An 18,902-nucleotide genomic window follows, 5' to 3' on the forward strand; every position below is an offset into this window, starting at 1 on the left:
GCGCCATGTGGTTGCTCCCTGGCTGGCTGGGGATTGAACTTGTGCTGCAGAGGCTGCAGATTGCTTCATAGTGCGGTGCTTAACCCCTTGCGCCACCAGGGAGGCCAGATTTATTTATTTATCGATGCAAGAGCTGGGGCACAGGCCAGAGGTACAGGAGTGAGAGGATTCACCAGAGACCGAGTGGGGAGCAGAACAGGCGGATCCACTGAAATCCACGGCTGAGGGGAGCAGCGGGGAGACAGAAGAGGTCTGCTGCGCCATGTGGGTAGCTCCCTGGGATCAAACTCGTGTTGTATTGGCTGAGGATAGCTTCATATTGCTGTGCTTAACCCCTTGCGCCACCAGGGAGGCCCCATGAGCAGATAGATTTTATAGGCACATGTTGAGCCTATTAAAAAGGAGACAAACTTTGGTGCCCTTAGGATTCAAGCACCATTCATCACCGTGTGCCCTGGCCTACAGTGGCCCTGGCCTGCTGTGCGATCTCCCTGAGGCTGTTCACGAATCTGTGAGCGGGCTGCTGGAGTCGTCGTAAGCAGGCGTCACGTCAAGGTGCATGTGGAGCGCGGTGCCCCGCTGGGCCCGCCGAGAGCAATCAGTATGTGTCTGTCCTGTGGTGAGTCTGGGTGCCAGCGGCAGCTTGGGGTGCGTGGGCCAGTGAGTGGCACTTCACAGGCTGAGGACGCGCCCATTTTCTTGAAGCCCGTAACTCTGTATCACGTGCAGCGATGGCTGTGCACACGGGACAGCCAGGCTGAGAGCTGCAGGCTCTTCATTCCTAGGGTGACAGGGTCTCTGAGAAGCTGCTCCTTCCCTCGCTTACATAGCCCTAGAGTTGGGGCCGTGGGCAAGTCAGCTGTGGCCTCGGAGGCCGACCTGGGCCTGCTGCTTGCGCTTACAGCCTGGAGGAAGAAGCAGGCCCGGCGTGGACAGGCCTGGAGGAGGGGTCAGTTCTGCAAAGGAGGGAACTTGCCTGGCACAAAGGTGGGGGGACTGTGCAGCCCGGCGCTCTGGTGGTGTCAGCCCTAAGACTAGATCTGTCACCACCGAGGAGGGCGTGGGGAGCCCCCTGTCATGACTGAGGGGGACGCCAGCCATACTTATGCTACGTGAGCTCCTGCTTGTTGCAGGCATGTAACTAGGCGGGAGCAGATTTTGGCCACAGTCTTAGCTGTTGCTGAGCACTTTCTCATACGCAGTTTAGGGGCAAGGAACCTGGGGGTGGGGAGTTGCGGGCTGGGGTTCCCTGTCGGCACCGCCGTGGGCCCCTGCACCTCCTTGTCCCAGCCGTGTCGCTACCTCATGCTGGGCCCATTGATGGTAGGGAAGGACTTGTTTGAAAAACTAGGGAGAAAGCCCCACTCCTTAACAGATGTGGAACACCCTCGGGGGCCCCGTCTCTTCAGCCCCATGCCTGGCTTCTCCAGGCCTCTGTTCAGGGATGATTCTGGGCCACTGCAGAAGCTTTGGGCCCATGTGCCGTTGCCAAGGGTCTGTGACCTCTTGTCCCCAGTTAATTTTCTCTTCAAAGCCATTTGAATTTTCTGCAGGCCGCTCTGGCCAGATGGAAGAAGAGCCTCTTTAAGCATCTTGATGCAGTTCCTTGATGAGGCTGTTGCTAAGGAAACCTAGCCAACACCTGGGGACAGGCACAAAGTCCTTGTCACCGCAGAACTTGATGTCCGCTTAAGCTCCGAATCAGGGCGGTGGGGAGACTCAGAAAGGATCTCTAAGCTGGAAGGGCCCTGGGAGAGACCAGCTGGGTCCTGCTGCCCGGTGGAGTGGGTGAGGCGCTTGCCGCCAGGCCCTGGGGTGGCCTCAGATCCCCACTGGGAGCCCAGGAGGTGACGGGAGAGGGGCGAGTGGCTGTGTTGCCTGGGCTGGTCCGAGCTGCTGGGGTGAGCCCCATATGGACGTGTGTGGCTGGCAGACGCCGCTGTTGGCGCAACGTGACCTGACAGTGCCCTGGTGTCCTCCTTGGCTCAGGAGCCCTGGAGAGACAGACGCTGGGTCTCCCGGGTGAGGAAACCTACTCGCGCCTGCGTTCCTAGGGCCCAGCCGCCCTTGCCTACCCAGCCTCCTCCTCCTCGCCTGGATTTTTGTTGTTACATTGCATTTAGAGGATGGTTGAGACGCCTTCTTGGAATGAGGTGGCATGCAAAGTGTAAACAGAGCATAACAGATGCTGCTTTTAGAAATTCTCAGCTGTTTACCCCAGCAGTCGCTGAAAAACAGGCCTGAGAGCAGAACTGAGTGCTGTCACAGGCGGCGCCGCCTGCAGCCTGGACCGGGCCAGGCTCCCCTCTCTTGGCCAGGCAGGCAGTCTCGCCAGGGCCGGGCTCGGCCGTGTGTGTTGGGTGAAGTGGGGGTGGCATGCGGGGCCTCGGCCACAGCTCCGGCTCTCCCACCGCCGTGTTGGCCGCAATGGCAGGGACCTTTGCGGATGTGCGCGGGGTCGGGTCAGGAGCTTGGCACACGTTCCCGCGCCCAGCCTTGATGCCTCCTGTGTGGAGCCGCTGGCCACGTGTGATTTGCACAATTTAGAAAGATTTCAAAGCTTGTGGGAGTCGTGCTGTGCACAGTGCACCTTGCCCTAGGGGCTGGCGTTTGCCCATCAGCGCCGACTGCCTTGCGCGGGGCTCAGTGCGCTCTGGGGCCGGCTGGGCCAGCGCCGCCTCTGTTTATGGCGGGTGATACCCCACCCTGCAGGCTTCCCACGCTCTGCACGCTCATTCATCAGTGGATGGGTGTCGGGTTGTTTCCACCTTTGGCTATTTTGAATAAATGCTGCTGTGAACACTCTTGTGCAAATTTTCACGAGAACATGTGTCACCAATCCAGGTGGGTCTTTTCAGTTCCACCTGGGAGTGGAGTAGCTGAGTCACGCGGGAACGCTCTGGTTAACCTTGAGGTGCTGGGGCAGGTGGTGGATGCCGGCCTGGGCTTCAGGGCGTTAGTGTGGCAGCAGCACTGCATGGGCCAGAAGTCCATGTCCACTCGCCTCTGGTGAGTCTTGCTGCGGGCCTCAGGTGAGGACCTGGCAGGCCTGTGGGAGTGAGGCTGGAGGGAGGCACAGGGGAGCTCCGCTGGCAGAACCGAACTGTGGGCCTGTGCTGTGGATGTCCTGGGTGGTGGTGGTGGTGGTGGGGCGATGTGCCCTGGCTCGGCACGTGGCTCGCTGTGTCAGAGGCAGGGACACTGGTTCTGTCACTGCATGGCTGGGCGGCTTTGCACAGGCTCTTACTCTGCCTTGAGCTCTGAGTTTTCTTGTGTGCCAGTGGCAGTAACGGCGGGGCTGTCGCCTTGCTCACGGCAGGTGCGCTGGGTCGCTGGCGTCCGAGGCGCTGCTGGAGCACTGTTGGCATAGCACGTCCTGGGGCTGGTGGGGGAGCTCAGCGAGGTGGTGGGTGAAAGATGCCAGTGAAAGGCCCAGAGTCGTAGATGGTGTTGACAATTCACATTACTCGTGTGGGTCTGTTTATTTTCTGTTTTTGCAAAGTGTTGTTTGAGGGAAGTCCCTGCTCAAATCCCAGTGTCTGGGCTCACCCCCGTTATGAAGGAATTTAAGTAGTTGTCTTCCGTGCTAGCAAACTCTTGTTGCAGAGAATATGGGCCTTTTAGCAAAAAGACAGGATGACTCTTCCGTGGGGCTCGTAATAAGCTTCTAGAGCGTCCACGTGAATCGCTCCCGTGCTTTTCTTGGCGGGTGGAACGGCCGTTGTGGTCACTCCACTCTCCCTCTCTTCAGTGTTTCCCATTGTCTTTTTTTATGAAAAAGCTTTTAAAAAAGGTGTTCCCATTGTCACGTCTTTCAAAAGCCTTTCACTTTCTGTGCCCCAGCTCTCCGAGGAGGAGAAGATCCAGCGCTACAGCATCCTGTCCGAGCTGTACGAGCTGATCGGCTTCCACCGCAAGTCGGCCTTCTTCAAGCGCGTGGCGGCCATGCAGTGCGTGGCGCCCAGCGTGGCCGAGCCCGGCTGGCGGGCCTGCTACAAGCTGCTCCTGGAGACGCTCCCCGGCTACAGCCTGTCGCTCGACCCCAAGGACTTCAACAAAGGTGCTGGGCATCTGCGCCGGAGCGGAAAGGCTCTTCTTTGGTCAGCGGGAGCCGCCCGAGCGCCCGCTCCACTGCCGCGGGCGCGCCCCTGGCTGCACCAGGAGTCAGGATCCCCTCTGAGCGGGCATGGCGTGTCCTCCACACCTGCCCGAAAACCTAAGAACACTACTCGTAGTCCAGCTAAGTCAGCAAAAACCAACCCGGAGTGAGAATGCCTGGGAGCGTGCGGGTGCCGCTGCCACCCATGCCGGGCCTGACCTGCGCTCGCTGGAGGAGTGAAGCAGGCAACGTGTGGCCTTTGAAAATAACATAAATAGCACACTCCCAGCCACTCTCTCTTCTCGCGGGACACGCCCGCCATTTTGTGAAGGAGATGGGAGAGGGAGCCAGATCAGATAGCGGGAGGACATGATGCAGCTCAGCAGGCCCCATTCTAACAAGAACAGCGAGTCACCTTGAACCGCTCTTGACGGTGCCCCGAGGACTGGATGGAGACCCGCTGCAGGGTGGGAGGCAGCTGGCCAGGTCTCGGGACCTGTGCGTGCCCCCCCTCTGCGGGACGGGGCTTGCCTGCTGGGCCACGTGGGTCTCTGTCCGCGTGGCCACGCGGGAGGGTTTGCTCAGCCTTTCCCCACACAGGGAGTTAAATTTCCCGCAAGAACTCTTGGGGGGCAAGTGGATCTGCTCAAAGGTGACAGTTGGTGTTAGAAACTCTTACCTTGGCACATTTTTCAAATGCAGGAGTTAAAAATTTTATGACTGGGTCATATGCTGCAAATCTGTTTTAAGAATAAAATCCTTAAGATTCAGATTTTATAGGAGGAACAATTTGAATCACATAGAAATTATGACTAGTTCACTATTTCGTGTTAAGAAGATTTATACTCAGTCTCGCTCATAGGAGCTGAATCATTATCATTAAGAGCTCACTGAAGCGTGTTGGACTCCTAAGTGAGACAACCTGATGGGAAGGTCCGTTGAATTGGGTCACTTTGGAATCTGTCACGAGGTTGCCACGCTGACTTGGGCGTCTGAGTCCTTCTAAAGATCTCCCTGTTCCTTCGGCCTTTGACCGCAGCTCCTTTGGGTGGCGTGGGTGTGTTGCAGGGGCGTCTCCTCTGCTCTCCACCCCTGTTGTTGCTTGAAAGGCTCCGCCCCCTCTCCACCCCCAACTCTGGAGGATTCTGTGAGCCGACTGGTGGCTTTTGGTATGCGTCTGGGTCTGGTCAGTTCCCAGGACTTCAGTTAAGCAAATTCTGAGATAACTGAGATCTGTAGAGATTAGGGGCAGTGATACAACAAGCCTGTTGTCCAAGTTGAATGATCACCAAGGTGTTGCTGGATTGGTTTTTGCTCATTCCCAGTTGAGGGTTTTGACGGCAAACCCCAGACACCACGTGTCAGAGTGTAGGACTGAAGAGGGGCTCCTGCTTCGCAGGCTCTCGGCACGATGCGCCTGTGCTGAGTGCTTCTGCGCCGCACCCCTTGGGCCCGAGGGTACCTGATAGCAGGCCCAGCCGGCTGCAGGGAAATGAAGGGCTGACCAGAGAGTGGCCGGAGCTCACAGCCCTCCCCGCGCCTGCAGATAGCTTGGGGTCGGGGCGCACTTGGAGTGCAGCAGCACCTGGCGCTGGTCAGCTTGTGGGGCAGGGAGGGGAGGGTGGGGCTGTGAGAGGAGTAGCCCTCTCAGAGCTGGAAGCCTCGCTCCCCCGCCCCCGCTGCTGGGCACACCCTCCAGCAGGGGCTTATTTGTTTGGGTTCCTGCTGCCAGTCTTCTTCATGAAGGCTTTCAAGGTGGAAATACTTAAACAATACTGGTTGCCTTCCTGAGATGGGCTAGAGAACAGTGAACTCCTGTGATCCTGAAAAGACACGGCTCCATGGCTGTGCCTCGACCTCCCGCCTTTTATTTCAAATATGCTGCGTTCCCAACTTTTCTTTTTAAAAAGTTTTCAGTTTTTTTTTTTTTTAAAGATTTGTTTATTTATTTATACAAGCACTGGGTACAGTCAGAAGCGCGGGAGGGTGAGAGAATTCACCAGAGCCAGAGCGGGGAGCAGAGCAGGCAGAAGGGCCGAAGGACACTGCTGAGGGGAGCAGCGGGCGGCAGGAGAGGTCTGCGCGCCATGTGGGACCCTCCTCCGGTGGCCGGGGAGCAGCCGGGGATTGAACCGGCGCCGCAGAGGCTGCGGGCAGCTTCGCAACCCAGCGCTCAACTGCTGCGCCACTGGGGAGGCCCTGCGTTCCCAACTTTTCTTTCAGCTCACGCCACTGAAAACAATCTCTGTTTGGCTTCGTTGTAATTATTCCACATTGGGTTGTTTTGTCAATTGTGTCTTCGCATTTCTAACACGCGGGCACGTTGCTTCCTGGGGGTGGGCAGCCCAGGAGGTTCCACTGCATTTGCTGGCGGAGCCGGAGCCATTGGTCTTCGGGCACCGGTCTCAGGGCGAAGTAACCCGCTCTGAGAGGGACCTGTGCGGGGCCTGTCACCCTCGCTGAGGCCCGTGACTGTCGTTGCAGGCATGCACCGGGGCTGGGCCGCCGTCCAGATGCGGCTGCTCCACGAGCTGGTCTATGCCTCCCGCAGGATGGGGACCCCTGCCCTCTCCGTCCGGCACCTGTCCTTCCTGCTGCAGACCATGCTGGATTTTCTGTCGGATCAAGGTGAGTGGGCGGGCGTGAGTGGGTGGGTTCGCTGCTGTTGGCCCCGCTGGTAGGAGACACCTGCTTACACCGGCCTGGGTGTCCCTGCTGCCCCCTCACGCCTGAGGCGCGGCTCCCTCGTGCCAGCCCAGGGTCTCTTTCTCCACCCGGCTTCCAGCCTCCAGCACGGGCTCCCCCGGGCTCCTGCATTGCAGGCCCCACATGCCAGAACCTGACATTGAGGGAGAGGGTGCCCAGCTAGGCATGGGCCCCTGCCATCTTGTGACCAGTGCCCCCCACTTTGTGTCCTCGGGAATCCCATCTTACTCCCAGAACCAGAGGCGGACAGTGCTGGTGCTCACGTCACCTGGCATCTGCTCAGGTTGAGGCCACTTTCTGCTGCACTTTCCCTGGTCGTCTCACCTGTGTCCCCCACGTCAGCTGCATCTTGGGCTTCGGCCATGGTCTGTTTATTTCCAACCCCATTCCCGACTGTTTACTTCCCCGGCTGGACGTCGCTCGCTCGGGCAGGCCACGGGCCACAGTCAGCACACCCCAGAGGGACTGTGTGCTGGGCTCAGGGCGGGCCCAGGATGTGGAGGTGACCCTGTGCTCTTGGGATCAGCACCCATGCAGGGCCAGGAGTGAGGTGGACAGACCCCCACGCCCCAGTTCTCACCAGTTTGAGAGCCTGTGTCTGTACACGTGAGGGCAGCGTGCTGCTCTGTCCCTTTCCTGTGATGGTGGTGATCCCGTCCAGGGTCGTGGGGCGCCCCTGTCTCCCAGGTGGTCTGAGGGCCAGTGGTGTATGGCAGGACCTCCCCGTGACTGAGCTCTGAGCTCCACCATGGCACTTGCAAGCCGGGGCCTGGTTGCCTTTAAGATCACGAAGTAGCTCACCGCCTCCGGGAAGCTGTTCCAAGCGAGGCGCAGAAAACCTCCAGCACAGACGCGACACTAACACACGTTGGTGTTTTAAGCAGAAAAAAATGAGAACCCTAGTTTAGGACGCGGTTCCAAGGCACGCCCAGGAGCCCCGTCGGCTCCTCTCGTGTGTCTCCTGCCTGCCGTTTCTTTTGGCTGCTTCACACCAGACCTGTGAGCTGCCTTGGACGTCAGGCACGCCCTCCCGGCGGCAGCAGCTGCTGGCCCCGCACTCCTCAGAGACGACTCCCAGAGGGCCCCACGCCGCCTGTGCTGGCTGCGCCCCCTCCGCAGGTGTCTGCAAGCCGTCAGACCTCGTGGTTACTTGTGTCCTCCTGTGTGTGGGGCCCCAGGGACCCCGCCAGACACAGCTGGAGAGAGGTCCCAGCATCGCCTCCTGTGTGTGCCGCCCTTTACCTTCAGTGTCACCTTTGAGTGGCGTTTCCTTCATGCCACCTGCAGGCCCAGCAGTGGGAGCTGCTGGATGATGTGCAGTGAGTGAGGGACAGAGGAGCAGGCAGAGCTCCCGGGACAGCCAGAGCCTGGTGTGGGGCTGGGCCCTGCTGGCCCCTCTGTTGCTCATGTATGAATTTCTGCTTTTGGTTAGTGAGTAGCTCTCCCCGGCCCCTGAGGGTGCTGCCCACCCTGCTGCTGGTCCGCTGGGAGTTCTTGAGCCTCCCCATGGCCCAGGACCCAGTGTTCAGCAGTCATTCTGAGTAGACCCAGTTTCTAGTGATGTCCGCACCCAGGGCCCTTGGCTGTGGGTCTGTTCTCCTGGTGCCACATCCCCCAGGCCTCCCACTGAGGTGTGTCCAGCGTCACGCAGCTGAGTCCTGATCCAGTGGGCCCGGACCAGAGCAGCCCACCTCCGCCTGCCTCACCTCCAAGGTGTCCTCTCTGCGCGTCCTCCTGCCCGTGGCAGGGCCTGCCCTGCCCTGTCTCGCTACCACACGGCTCCTGTCTCCACTCTTGACCGCCCCTGGGAAGCCTTTCGCGGTCCCGGGCCGACGAGGCATTCCTGTTGCTTCTCTTCCCTGTCTTGCCGTTCTGGGGACAGGCATGCACCCCCCCCCCCCGGCCCCCGCGAGCCCTGTGCAAGCAGAGCTGGCTGGCTACCTGAGGCCGTTTTAACCAATGATCTGAGGACTCTTGAGTGTAAAGGAGATGAACCTGGACCTTTGATCCCATCCGACAATTAGCTGGCTCCCGAAAGGCCTGCGTGGGATGGCATTTGGCTAATTGGAGTCCTCTGAGAAAAGGGCAGAAGCCAGGAGGTGGGAGAGGTCCTTTCCACTCACCTCCACCTCTCGTCACCGCAACCCTCAGATCAATAATTAAGTTCTTCCTGGGCCTTCATTTTCTCATTTGCACAACTAGGATGTTACAAATTGTATGAGTTTGTTATTTTAATGGCAGAAGTTATAATTTATCGAATGACCTTTCTTCTGGGGCGCTCGTGGCATGTTGGTGGAGTTGATAATTAACATTTCTAAATATCGCTGCATTGAAATTAAGTGCGGGCTGGAAGAGCAGCCGAGGAAGAAAAATGATGATACTGGGCTTGACGAGGGCACCCTCTGGCCGCCTTCTGTGAGCAAACGGTCCTGGTTCCCTGCGGCTGAAGACGCGCAGTCCAGGACGGTGCCCCCGCCCGTGTGGGGAAGGCGGCAGCGCTGCAGTTTCTCGGGACGGGCCCCAGTCCAGGATCCCGCCACCGCCTGCAGGGCGGGCGTGGGGCTGCCCTCGGGAAGCCTGGCTGTGGCGCTTCGCATGGTCACTGGCTTGAAAGAACTGTGGAAAGACCGAGGCGTGAGGAAGGGCCTGCTGAGGCCGTGGGAAGAGCTCTGCATCCTGGGAGCCCTGCTGCAGTGTGGGGCGTTGGCAGTCGTGCGGTGCTGTGCCGGCGGCGGGGGTGCTGCCTCTTCCCCAGTCTAGCTGCTTTGCTAGGCCGGCTGGGACTGCGCCGGCTCCGCGGGCCGTCCGTTGGGCTGGAAGGGCTCTGCGGCTGCAGGCCCGTGTTTGCTGGAGGACTCTGGGTTTCGTGGAAAACCTGCATGAGCTCCCGTGCCCCTCTGACAGGTGGGGCCGTCACAGGTTGGCCTCAGCGCACCAGCTCCCAGACAGCCTCCCTGGAGCAGAACTTGCCTGAAGCTGTCTCTCCGTGTGCTGATGGCTCGGTTCTCCCCCCATGCAGCTCCTCAGCCTCTCCCTGTACCACGCCCTTCACCCCTGCGGCACCCTCAGTTTCCAAAGCGGCGGCTGCTTCTCGCTGCTCCCAGCACCGATCAACAAGACCCAGTGCGTCTGGCAATTCCTCCTTTGGCTTCCAGGACGCCTGCTGGTCCCTTCTGAGTCTCACTGCCTGGTTGTCGCCTGACCCCCACGGGGTAGAGCTGGGCCTCACCACTGGCCTGCCGCCGCCTCTGTCTGCTCCCACTCCCGGGCGATTTCTCTCTGTCCATGCCTTGAAATGCCCTTTAGACCCCAGGGGCTCTTAAATAAACTTCTGTGCCCCTGACTCTCCCCACACTTCTTCCCACACAGCTGTCTAACTTGGACTTGACCTTTCCAATAGAAGCTCATCTTTATTTCCTCCCGAAGATGCGCGTCACCTGTTGTCACCTGCAGTCCAGTAACATCCTTTGTCTCCGAGTCTTCTTTTCTCACACCCACCTCTGCCCTCCGGGGCCCTCCTTGGTGATCAGCACTCTCCCTGCCCTGGCCCCTGGCCCTGGCCCCCAGGAGGCCTGTTCCAGCACCGCCACGTCCAGCCCGGCTACGCTCACCATCCTGCCTTCCGAGTGGAAGGCGTCCCTCTGATTCTGGTGGAACCAAGTGGTTTCTCTGGGGAGTGTCGGGTGGGGTGGTCGGTGTGATTCTGGCGCGGGTGTCTTGGGAAGCAGGGCGGACGGCTGTCCGTCAGGACCTGCACTCCATCCTGCACGCGCTCAGGAGGGGAGAAGACGCGTCCTCTCAGGGCCGGTGCATGTGTGTTCTCGGTGCCGAGCCGGCTCCGCGGTGTAGGCTGACGGGTGCGTGACGCGCCGTGATCCCACACCCGATTCCTTCCTCCGGGTCCCTTCTCCCTTCCGTTTTCCTGCTCCATTCCTGCCTCCTGCTGGGGCTGTCCTGCACCTCTCAGGGCAGGAACCCCCCACCAGTCTTGTTCCCGGAGGCCTTCCCTGGACCTTTGAGACCGGCTGTGCCCTGGGAGGGAACTGGCCCTCGGAACATTTTACATATGAACCACGAAACTGCAGTGTGCAGTGTCTTGTGCTTGGCGGGATGGCTGCTGGGACCCCGGGACCCCAGAGCTGGGCTGCGGGCTGGGCCGGCTGTTCAGGAGGGACAGCCGACCTCGCTGTCCGGGGCAGGGGGAGGGTACCCGCGCGACTTCCGGCCTCTGTGGACTGAGCCTGCCTCCCATGTCTTCCGCTGCCCACAGTCGCTTTGACAGTCCCTGTCCTCAGCGTTGCTCCTCTGTGAGCTGGGTGTGCTGGGCGCCATCTAGGGTCAGCGGGCAGCGAGCGCGGCAGGCCTCCTCTGCGGGCTTCCCCACCCACAGGGGTTGTGCTGGCCTGGCTTGCCGGCCGAGCTAGCTGTTCTTTCTGTTCTCTCCTCAAAAGCAGCACCTTGGAGATGCAGAGGCAACGACACGACTTTGCTGTGGTGAAGGTGTCGGGTCCTGGGAGTGGCCGTGGTTGGTGTGGCCTGTGAGCTGGGTGCTGGGGAGTGCCTGGTGCCTGAACCCCTTCACGATTGCTCGGAGGGGGTGACTTTGAGCGGGTCTCATGGTGAAGACCACCCAGCCGGCCTCTGGGCTCTGGCAGTGTTGGGGGGACCTGGGAGCCGAGCCTCATCTGCTTGACTGTGTCCTCTCCATCCTAATGCTCGAGTTTCTCCCGGGGGGGGGGGGTCCCTTCGCCCCTCACACTCACATTCTCAACACCTGTTCCTTGGGTGGGTGCTCAGCTCTTGACACCGTGTCCAGTCCTGGCTTTGCTCTTGTCTACCCAGTCTCCACACGGAAGCCAGAGCCGTCTCGGCGTGCAAAGGGAGCCGGTCTCTGTCCCTGCAGCCCTGGCAGCGGCCGCCCGCCGAGCGCCTGAGCCCTCCGCCCTGCCGGCTTCACTCTCCTCCAGCCGCAGAGGCTGTTTCTCGCCCCCGCCTCGGTGACCTCCAGGCTTGACCTGTGTCCTTTGCTTTCCCCACTGAGCTCTGTCCTTGTTCTTTGTTCCCTGAGTGATGGGAAGGTGCTGGAGCCTCCCTGGCGCCTCCCGCCTCACCTTAGCCCATTCATCACGTCCTGAGGATGATTCCAGGCCGGTCCCTTAAGGGGCCACGAGCTCATCCGGAGCCCTTGGGATGGGGCCGTTTCTTCTTCGCCTTCCTCTGCTTTCAGACAGTGCCTTCACTAGAAGGTGGAAGTGCAGACCTAGATCAATGGAACTTTGTCTTTCTCGGGTTATTTCTTATGAGGCGCTCATCGGGGCCCGCAGGCGAGGACACTGGGGTGAGGAGACGGCGTCTTTGAAGGGCTGGGCCTCGAGCGAGTAAGGCAAGGCTCTTCCGAGCAGGGCGGTCCGCAGTGTTCACTCTCAAAAGGGTGAGTGAGGTGGGAAAGTTTTAGGCGCAGCCCAGCACGGCCACTTACCCCAGCGAGCACCCCGGGGGACCACGGACTCGCTGGGAGCGAGCACCTCCTGCACCCCAGCTTGCTCCTCTGTGCCAGGGGCACAGCAGCTGCTCCTCTTTCACCATTTCCAGGGACGATTTCGTGAGAACGGTGCCTGGCGGGCAGCATGTCCCCACCGGTGGCCACTGCCCCTCCTGAGCAGGCCCCGAGCAGCTCTGAGGCCAGGACAGACCGTGGCCGCCCGAAGCAGCCCCCCACTCTGTCAGGACAAGGGAACCCCAAGACTTTATTCCACTGACTTTCGGGTGCTGGTTCTTTGCTCAGACGCAGGATTCATAAACACAGCCTGGCTTTTCTTTGTAGAACTCTCCTCATGTAGGGGCAGGGCGGGCAGGGGGCCGGGGGCCAGGAGGCTGCCAGCCCCAGCCCCGTCGAATCTTTACTCTTTGACTCTCGCTGGCGTCGTCTCGCAGCCCCGCCTCACCACACTCACTGCCTCTCTTGGCCGCACTCACCGTCTCTCTGAGCCGTCCTCCTGGCTGAGTGACGCCGCCCTTACAGCCTCCGCCTCCAGGCTCAGCTGTGACCACTCGCACGGCCCACACCATGCTGCAGGTGCCCACCATCAGGCCCGCGGGCCCCGCGCCCACGCTCACAGGCGCGTACTGCATTAACACGATGGAGGCTGTGGGTGGTAGCCAGAGACCAGCAGCGTAAAAGCCTGACCAGTCCACTTAGCCCACAGCTGAAAATTCACCTTAAGCATTTTTGAAATCCTTTGTTACTTGCAAGCATCAGCAGAAAGGCAAGACGGTGCCGAACTCCCGCGGGCGAGGCTTCATGGTCTCAGCGTCCTTGTACTGCTTCCTTTTTTTTTAAATTTGTTTTGTTTTTTTAAATAAACTTATTTTGTAAGTGCAGTTTTGCTTTCTGTTCTTGGTGCAGCTTGACAGTTTCCATATTACGTATTGCAGACACTTTATAAATGTCCTTTTTAATGATTGCATAAATTTCCATTATGTTCCTGGTTCATAACCGATCAAATCATTTACTTCATAATTGGATGTGAAGATTCTTTTAAATTATTTATCGTCTCTGTTCTTAAGATTATTTCTCCTACTGGGTGTTATATTGAGAACACTACAGATACTTAAGATTTTTCTAGATAGGGTTTTAAATTGATGGCTATCTAATAAGTTGACGGCTTAACATAATTGCCTTTCATCTTGCAGAGCTTGTTAATATACTTGCAAAGAGCGAGGAAAAATGTTTAATCTCCTGGTGGACTTGAGTGATTGCTTGAGGGATCCCAACCCGTCGCATGTAATTTCAGTGGAAAACAAGGGGAGCTGGCGCTGACAGAGGTGGTTGGCAGGCTCGAATTGAGGGCGGTGCCCGCGAAGGACGGCCTGTCTTGCGACACGCACACCTCGGACATGCCCGGGTGGGTCCAGAGCTGTCGGCCGCGTGTCCGAGGGAAGGGCTGACAGAGAACAGCTGACCGAGACGGAAGCCGCATCAAGCCACTACTGCCTCCTGACCTTGTTCTGCATTTACAGCTCATAACAAAGAAACCCCTTTACTGTTTAAGCCAGTTTCAGTTTTGTTTCTGTTACTTGCAATCTAAAAATCTTAAAATGATGCACCTTAACCTTGAAACATCATTCGTGTTTAAAGTAGGTAAATGACTTGGATCTTTAAAATGGCACTTGGTATATGTTCTGTCTTCCTATTTTTGGGTAGAATTAGTGAACTTCATATCACAAGAGCAAAGGGTCTAAAGAACTTCTAAGGTTACAGTTTTGTCTTCACGTGATTTAAACTATCACAATGACTTTATTCTTTCAAACTAACCCAGTGCACTTAATTTCAGGTCAACGGTGTTGACATTATTTTAGATTTTTAAAAGCAATTGAAATACCTTATGAAGTAATTGTGCTTTGTATTGTGAATGCACAAAGCACCCAGGGAGATAAGCTCTCCGCTGGAGAGTCACCCAGCGCTTCTGCTCCGTGGAAGCTTTGAGTCTTGGTGGAGTACAAAGCATCGGAGCAATTTTCTGATAAAATTACTTCTTTACTCCAGCCTTAATCTGGGCTCATTTTATTAGCATACGTAACTTTTACGGCCCCCTTAGCATTTAGAGAGCAGTAGGAACTTTATTCTGGACTGGGCCTGGAAACAGCCGTTCTTTGAGGAAAATGCACGGCCGTGGGTGCCCTGCCATGCTGTCCTTGTACAAAGAAAGGGTGTCTTTGTACACAGAGTCTCTCGATTTAGGTGGTTCTTTATTCCTAGAATTCTTGTTTGACCCTTTTTTTAGGAATATGGGTTCTCGAGTGAATTTTCCTATCTTGCTGTCTGCTAAAGACCGTGTTAATCCATTAATTAAAAATCTGGCACTACTCTCTGCGCGGCCTGTGGACCTGCTGCTATCCCTGCTGGTAACTGTGGCATGCTAGCTGGCTCACCTGGCCCCTGGAAGGTGGACGGTTGGGAGTCCATGGAGAGCTTCTGGGCCCTCTCCTGTCTCTTCGCTACCTGCCAAGAGGCAGATCGTTGTATAGGGCCCGCCCACCGCCGCACTGGCCGAGGCTCCGCAGCCTCTGAGAAGCCGTTCTCGTTATCTGGCCTCGGCGTGTTTCCTCGGGTCCCTGCTCCTCTGGGCCCCACGCCCATGTTTCTCTCTACAGTGAGGAGGCCGCTGAGACGGGCCTCCTGGGATATTAAGATAATTTTTTCTTGTGTCATTTTTGATTACCCTCCCCACCCCTGCCAAGGAATGCCTTTCTTTCACTGCGATTTGATGGCCGACGGTCATTTAGAATATTCCGCTGTCCTTTTACTGAGTAGAGAATGTGCACTTTTTGTTCCTGAGCTAGGTGATTTGTGTACCCCCCCTTTTTTCTTGATCAGCTTTTCTACGGGTTCATCTATTGTATTATTCTTCCGGAGAACCAACCTTCCCCCACCTTCTTTTAAAATTAAAGTAACATCGCGTCGTAACATACAAGTCTCAGGAGCCTCCTTGAGCAGCCATGCGTGTGCCCCACATGTTCCCCACGGAAGCTCATGTCCCTCCACCCCGGCGCCCCCACTTGCTCTCCCCCTTTAGACCCCTGGAGGGTCTGAACGCCCCTCAGCCCTCTGCTCCCCTCGGTGCTCCCATCTCGTGAGGGCGCCCACGAGCCACTGTCCTCCCTCTGCCCTCCCCTGCACGCTCCCCTCCGGCCCGCGGCGTCTGGGGCAGGGCTGGGCGGCCCGGGGCGCGCTCACCCGCATCTGACCCCCAGCTGGCGCTGGCGCTGGCGCTGGCTCTGGCTCTTCCCAGCTTCAGAGAACCAGGTTTTGATTTTGATAATTTAAAAATTGTTTACTGTTTTTATCGATTGTTTCCTTTCTCTTTCTTTTAGATTTAATTTCATGTTTTTTTCTCCAGCTTTCACAACGGAAACTTACATAATTTATTTTGGGTGCTCTTCTTTTCTAACATCAGCACTTAAAGCTGTAAATTTCCCTTTGTGCGCTGCTGCAGGCCCATCTCATATATTTTGATGTTGTGCTTTTATTGCCTGTTAGTTAGAAATATTTCTCAAATTTTCCTTGTGTACTTTTTGTCCGCGTGTTGCTTGAATTTCAAGCATCTGGAGTTTCCGTGGCAGTGTGCTTGCTGCTTCTGCTCCGATGCCGTGTGGCGAGGGGCGACTCCTCTGGCTCCAGCCCAGTGGGATTTCCTGAGGCTTGGTTTGTGGCTCAGCGTGTTCCGACGGTTTGTCCACGCGCACTCAAAAGCCCTTGATGCCAGTTAGAGGTGGCGGCGATTCGTTGCACCTGCCGTAGCCTTCCCCACCGCCCGCTTCTTTCAGTCATTTTAACAGAGAAAATCATGGCTTTTTCATGGCTGTAGTCACAACAGGTGTTGCTTCCCAATGGGAGCTCCGCTATTCCCAAATTTCTGACCTCTCCCAGACGGGCGGAGAGAAGATGTGGGCTGCAGGCCAAGCGCAGGATGGTCCTGTGGCTGCACTGTCTCAGTTTCCTTGTTTGCAAAATGGCCCTGTGTTCGGACCAGTGCTTTGGGCCCTGGAACGGTGACGAGCCACGGAGTCTGGGGGCTGCGGGACACCCCACAGTAAGCAAACGTGAGGTGCTGCCCTGTGCCCTCTTCTCCCTCCTGGTGAAGGGCGTGGGGACGGGTGGAGAAAAGCAGCCTTATCCCACTGAGCTTGCGTTTGCCTCCTGAGCGTTGACTCCAGGTCATCCCCCTCCACACCTGCTGTGCAGGTAGATGCCGTGTCCCTGGGGCGGGCTTGACGCTTTGCTTGGTGCTCTGCTTTGTGCCTGTCACCACTGTGGAGATCCTTGTCAGGTCATAAAATGTGCCGGTTCTTGGCCCTGTGTGACTACAGACTTCCTTGGAATCTAGTCAGGATTTATTTTCTTGAAAATGGACCCGCCTAGGAGATACAGCCTGCTTTTCATCCAGAGGGCTGTGAGTGCAGCAGCTGCCAGTGGCCACTGCAACGGGCTCAGTCAAAGCCCCACTCTGTCCCCAGCTCTGGGTTATGGCGCCTGTGTTTCTGCATTGTCGGGGTTGGGTTAATAATTTAATTTTTGCCACCTTTGCTTTTGTCGCATGCATCGTTATCTTGTTCCTGTTTTCTGTGCAGAAAAGAAAGACGTGACGCAGAGCCTGGAGAGTTACACCTCCAAGTGCCCCGGGACAATGGAGCTCATCAGCCTCCCAGATGGCCTCGTCCTGCCACCTGTGCCCTTCACCAAGCTCCCCATTGTCAGGTGAGCCGGGCTGCCGGCGGAGGGGCTGCCAGCGGGACACCATGCGGCCGTGGCTCTGGAAGCCGCCATCCCTGGCTGGCTGTGCATGTGGCGCAGCAGCCCCTGAGAGCAGGCCTGTCAAGCGTGGGTATTTCCTAGGTGAGGGAGGCACGCTGGTGACGTCACGTTGCACACATAATGCGCTCTCAGCCCATTACCCTGTGAGCTGCAGCTCCCCAAAGGGGCCGTCCTGACAGGGGCTCTTGTGCTGGAACTCCTTGAGGGAACCACCCTGTCATGGGGTCAAGGATGCTGCCGCTGCTCGGCCCTGGCCCAGACTGCAGGCCAGCGTGCCTGCTGGGCCTTCCGGCTGGAGCTGCAGTGGGGCGCGTTCATGTGGGGTCAGGGCTTGCTGCCCTTTTTTTTTTTAGTTAAATACTAGAAAAGACTTTCTTATTACTGTTTTATCTGCTCCTTGATCGGGGTCATTCCTAAATTCACACAGCCTAGTGCTACAGAACATCCCGAGCCTAAGGAACATTCTAGATGTTTGATGCTGCTTTGGCATCTCCAGGCTCTCTGGCCTTTTGTCAGGCTGGGGCCGTGCTGGCTGGTCAGTGGAGCGCAGGACATGCTGTGCCTGTCCTTGCAGACTCGAAGCAGCGCAGCAGAAGATCGAGCTCTTGGGTTAGTTCCTCGCCAGCCTGTGGCCTTGAACCTTGGCCTCTGAGCCAGTGTCCTCAGCTTTAAAAATGGCTTTTAAAATCATCCCTCTTGAGGGCTGTGTTTAGCCGAGCTGGTGCTCACAGCAGCCTGGAGCACGTAGTCGGTGGTCAGGAAATCTCAGCGCTTGAAGACATGTTACACCTACATTTTAAAATAGCACATTGCTTAAAAAAATAGTATAATATTAACATGTTAATTCTTTAACTGTCTGAAAACATCAGCTTAAACAGATTGGGTAAAAGCATAATAGTCTGGCACTTAGGCAGATACTGCTAGGTCCGCTGTGGGCACTGAGTTTTGCGGCGTCTCTCACCAGTGGTGTCTCCGCGGCCCGGGCCGTATGGGGGTGCTTGGCCCGGCGGCCGGCACCTTTTCTGCTGCTCGGTGTCGTCAGCGCAGTTTTTAATAATCTGATTTTATGCACTGCCCACCGTCTGGTAGGTGTTCCCAGTGGGTTTGTAAAGAAATGAGCCCTGTGTGTTTTGATGACTCAGTTGTCGTGCCAGTCACACATGATCCCACAAAATCCGGAAATACTACACAGGCTTGGGTGTGGGGACCCAGGGGGCGACTCTTCAGCCGCAAGGGCATTGGCCCCGTTGGCAAAATGAAAGAATTGAAAAGCCCGAGCGCCTGGCCGCCTGCTTGCCTCGCGTGTCCTCCAGGGCCCTCTGCAGCTGGCTCTGTCCCCAGCTCTGAACGCGAGCCCCTCACTCCTCGATCCATAGACCCCACACCTGTGTGCAGGTACTTAAGAGGAGGCCGAGTGTGCCAACGGGTTTTATACCTCGGTTCAGGCTTTGCCTCCCTACTCTGCCTGGTGGTACTCACTCATCTTTCAGTTTCCTTCAGGAATTGTCTCCTCCATAAAGCCTTTCTTTGAAGCCTGCCTAGTGAACTATGAATTATTTCAGCTGCAGAGAGCAGAGAACCTTACCGTGGACAGCCCCTGCAGTGGTTATTTCCATGTTTATTAGGAAGGGGGCCTCCGTGCAACTCTGTCTTTACCTCACGACCGCCAGATGGCTGCTGTAGCTCCAGAGAACACATCTGCATGCAGGGCAGGAAGACCAAGGGAGGGGTCGGGGCAGGGATGCTTAGTGTTTGTTTGCTAGGAAAACAAAATGCTCCTGG

At 57.2% G+C, this 18,902-nt stretch overlaps 1 protein-coding gene across 2 annotated transcripts in view; it reads left to right on the forward strand.

Moving 5' to 3' along the window:
• The window catches only part of TRAPPC9 (trafficking protein particle complex subunit 9), a 204,773-nt gene that overhangs the window by 38,164 nt on the left and 147,707 nt on the right, over positions 1 to 18,902 (forward strand). For both annotated transcript variants that reach the window (XM_054691956.1, XM_054691955.1), the window contains 3 exons: positions 3,844 to 4,060; positions 6,584 to 6,727; positions 16,937 to 17,063. In XM_054691956.1, coding sequence (XP_054547931.1) covers positions 3,844 to 4,060; positions 6,584 to 6,727; positions 16,937 to 17,063 — 488 coding nt within the window. The remainder of the gene's footprint in view (positions 1 to 3,843; positions 4,061 to 6,583; positions 6,728 to 16,936; positions 17,064 to 18,902) is intronic.

Source organism: Talpa occidentalis, unplaced genomic scaffold (genome assembly GCF_014898055.3).
Source record: "Talpa occidentalis isolate TD23 unplaced genomic scaffold, MPIMG_talOcc4v2.1, whole genome shotgun sequence".
NCBI lineage: Eukaryota > Metazoa > Chordata > Mammalia > Eulipotyphla > Talpidae > Talpa > Talpa occidentalis.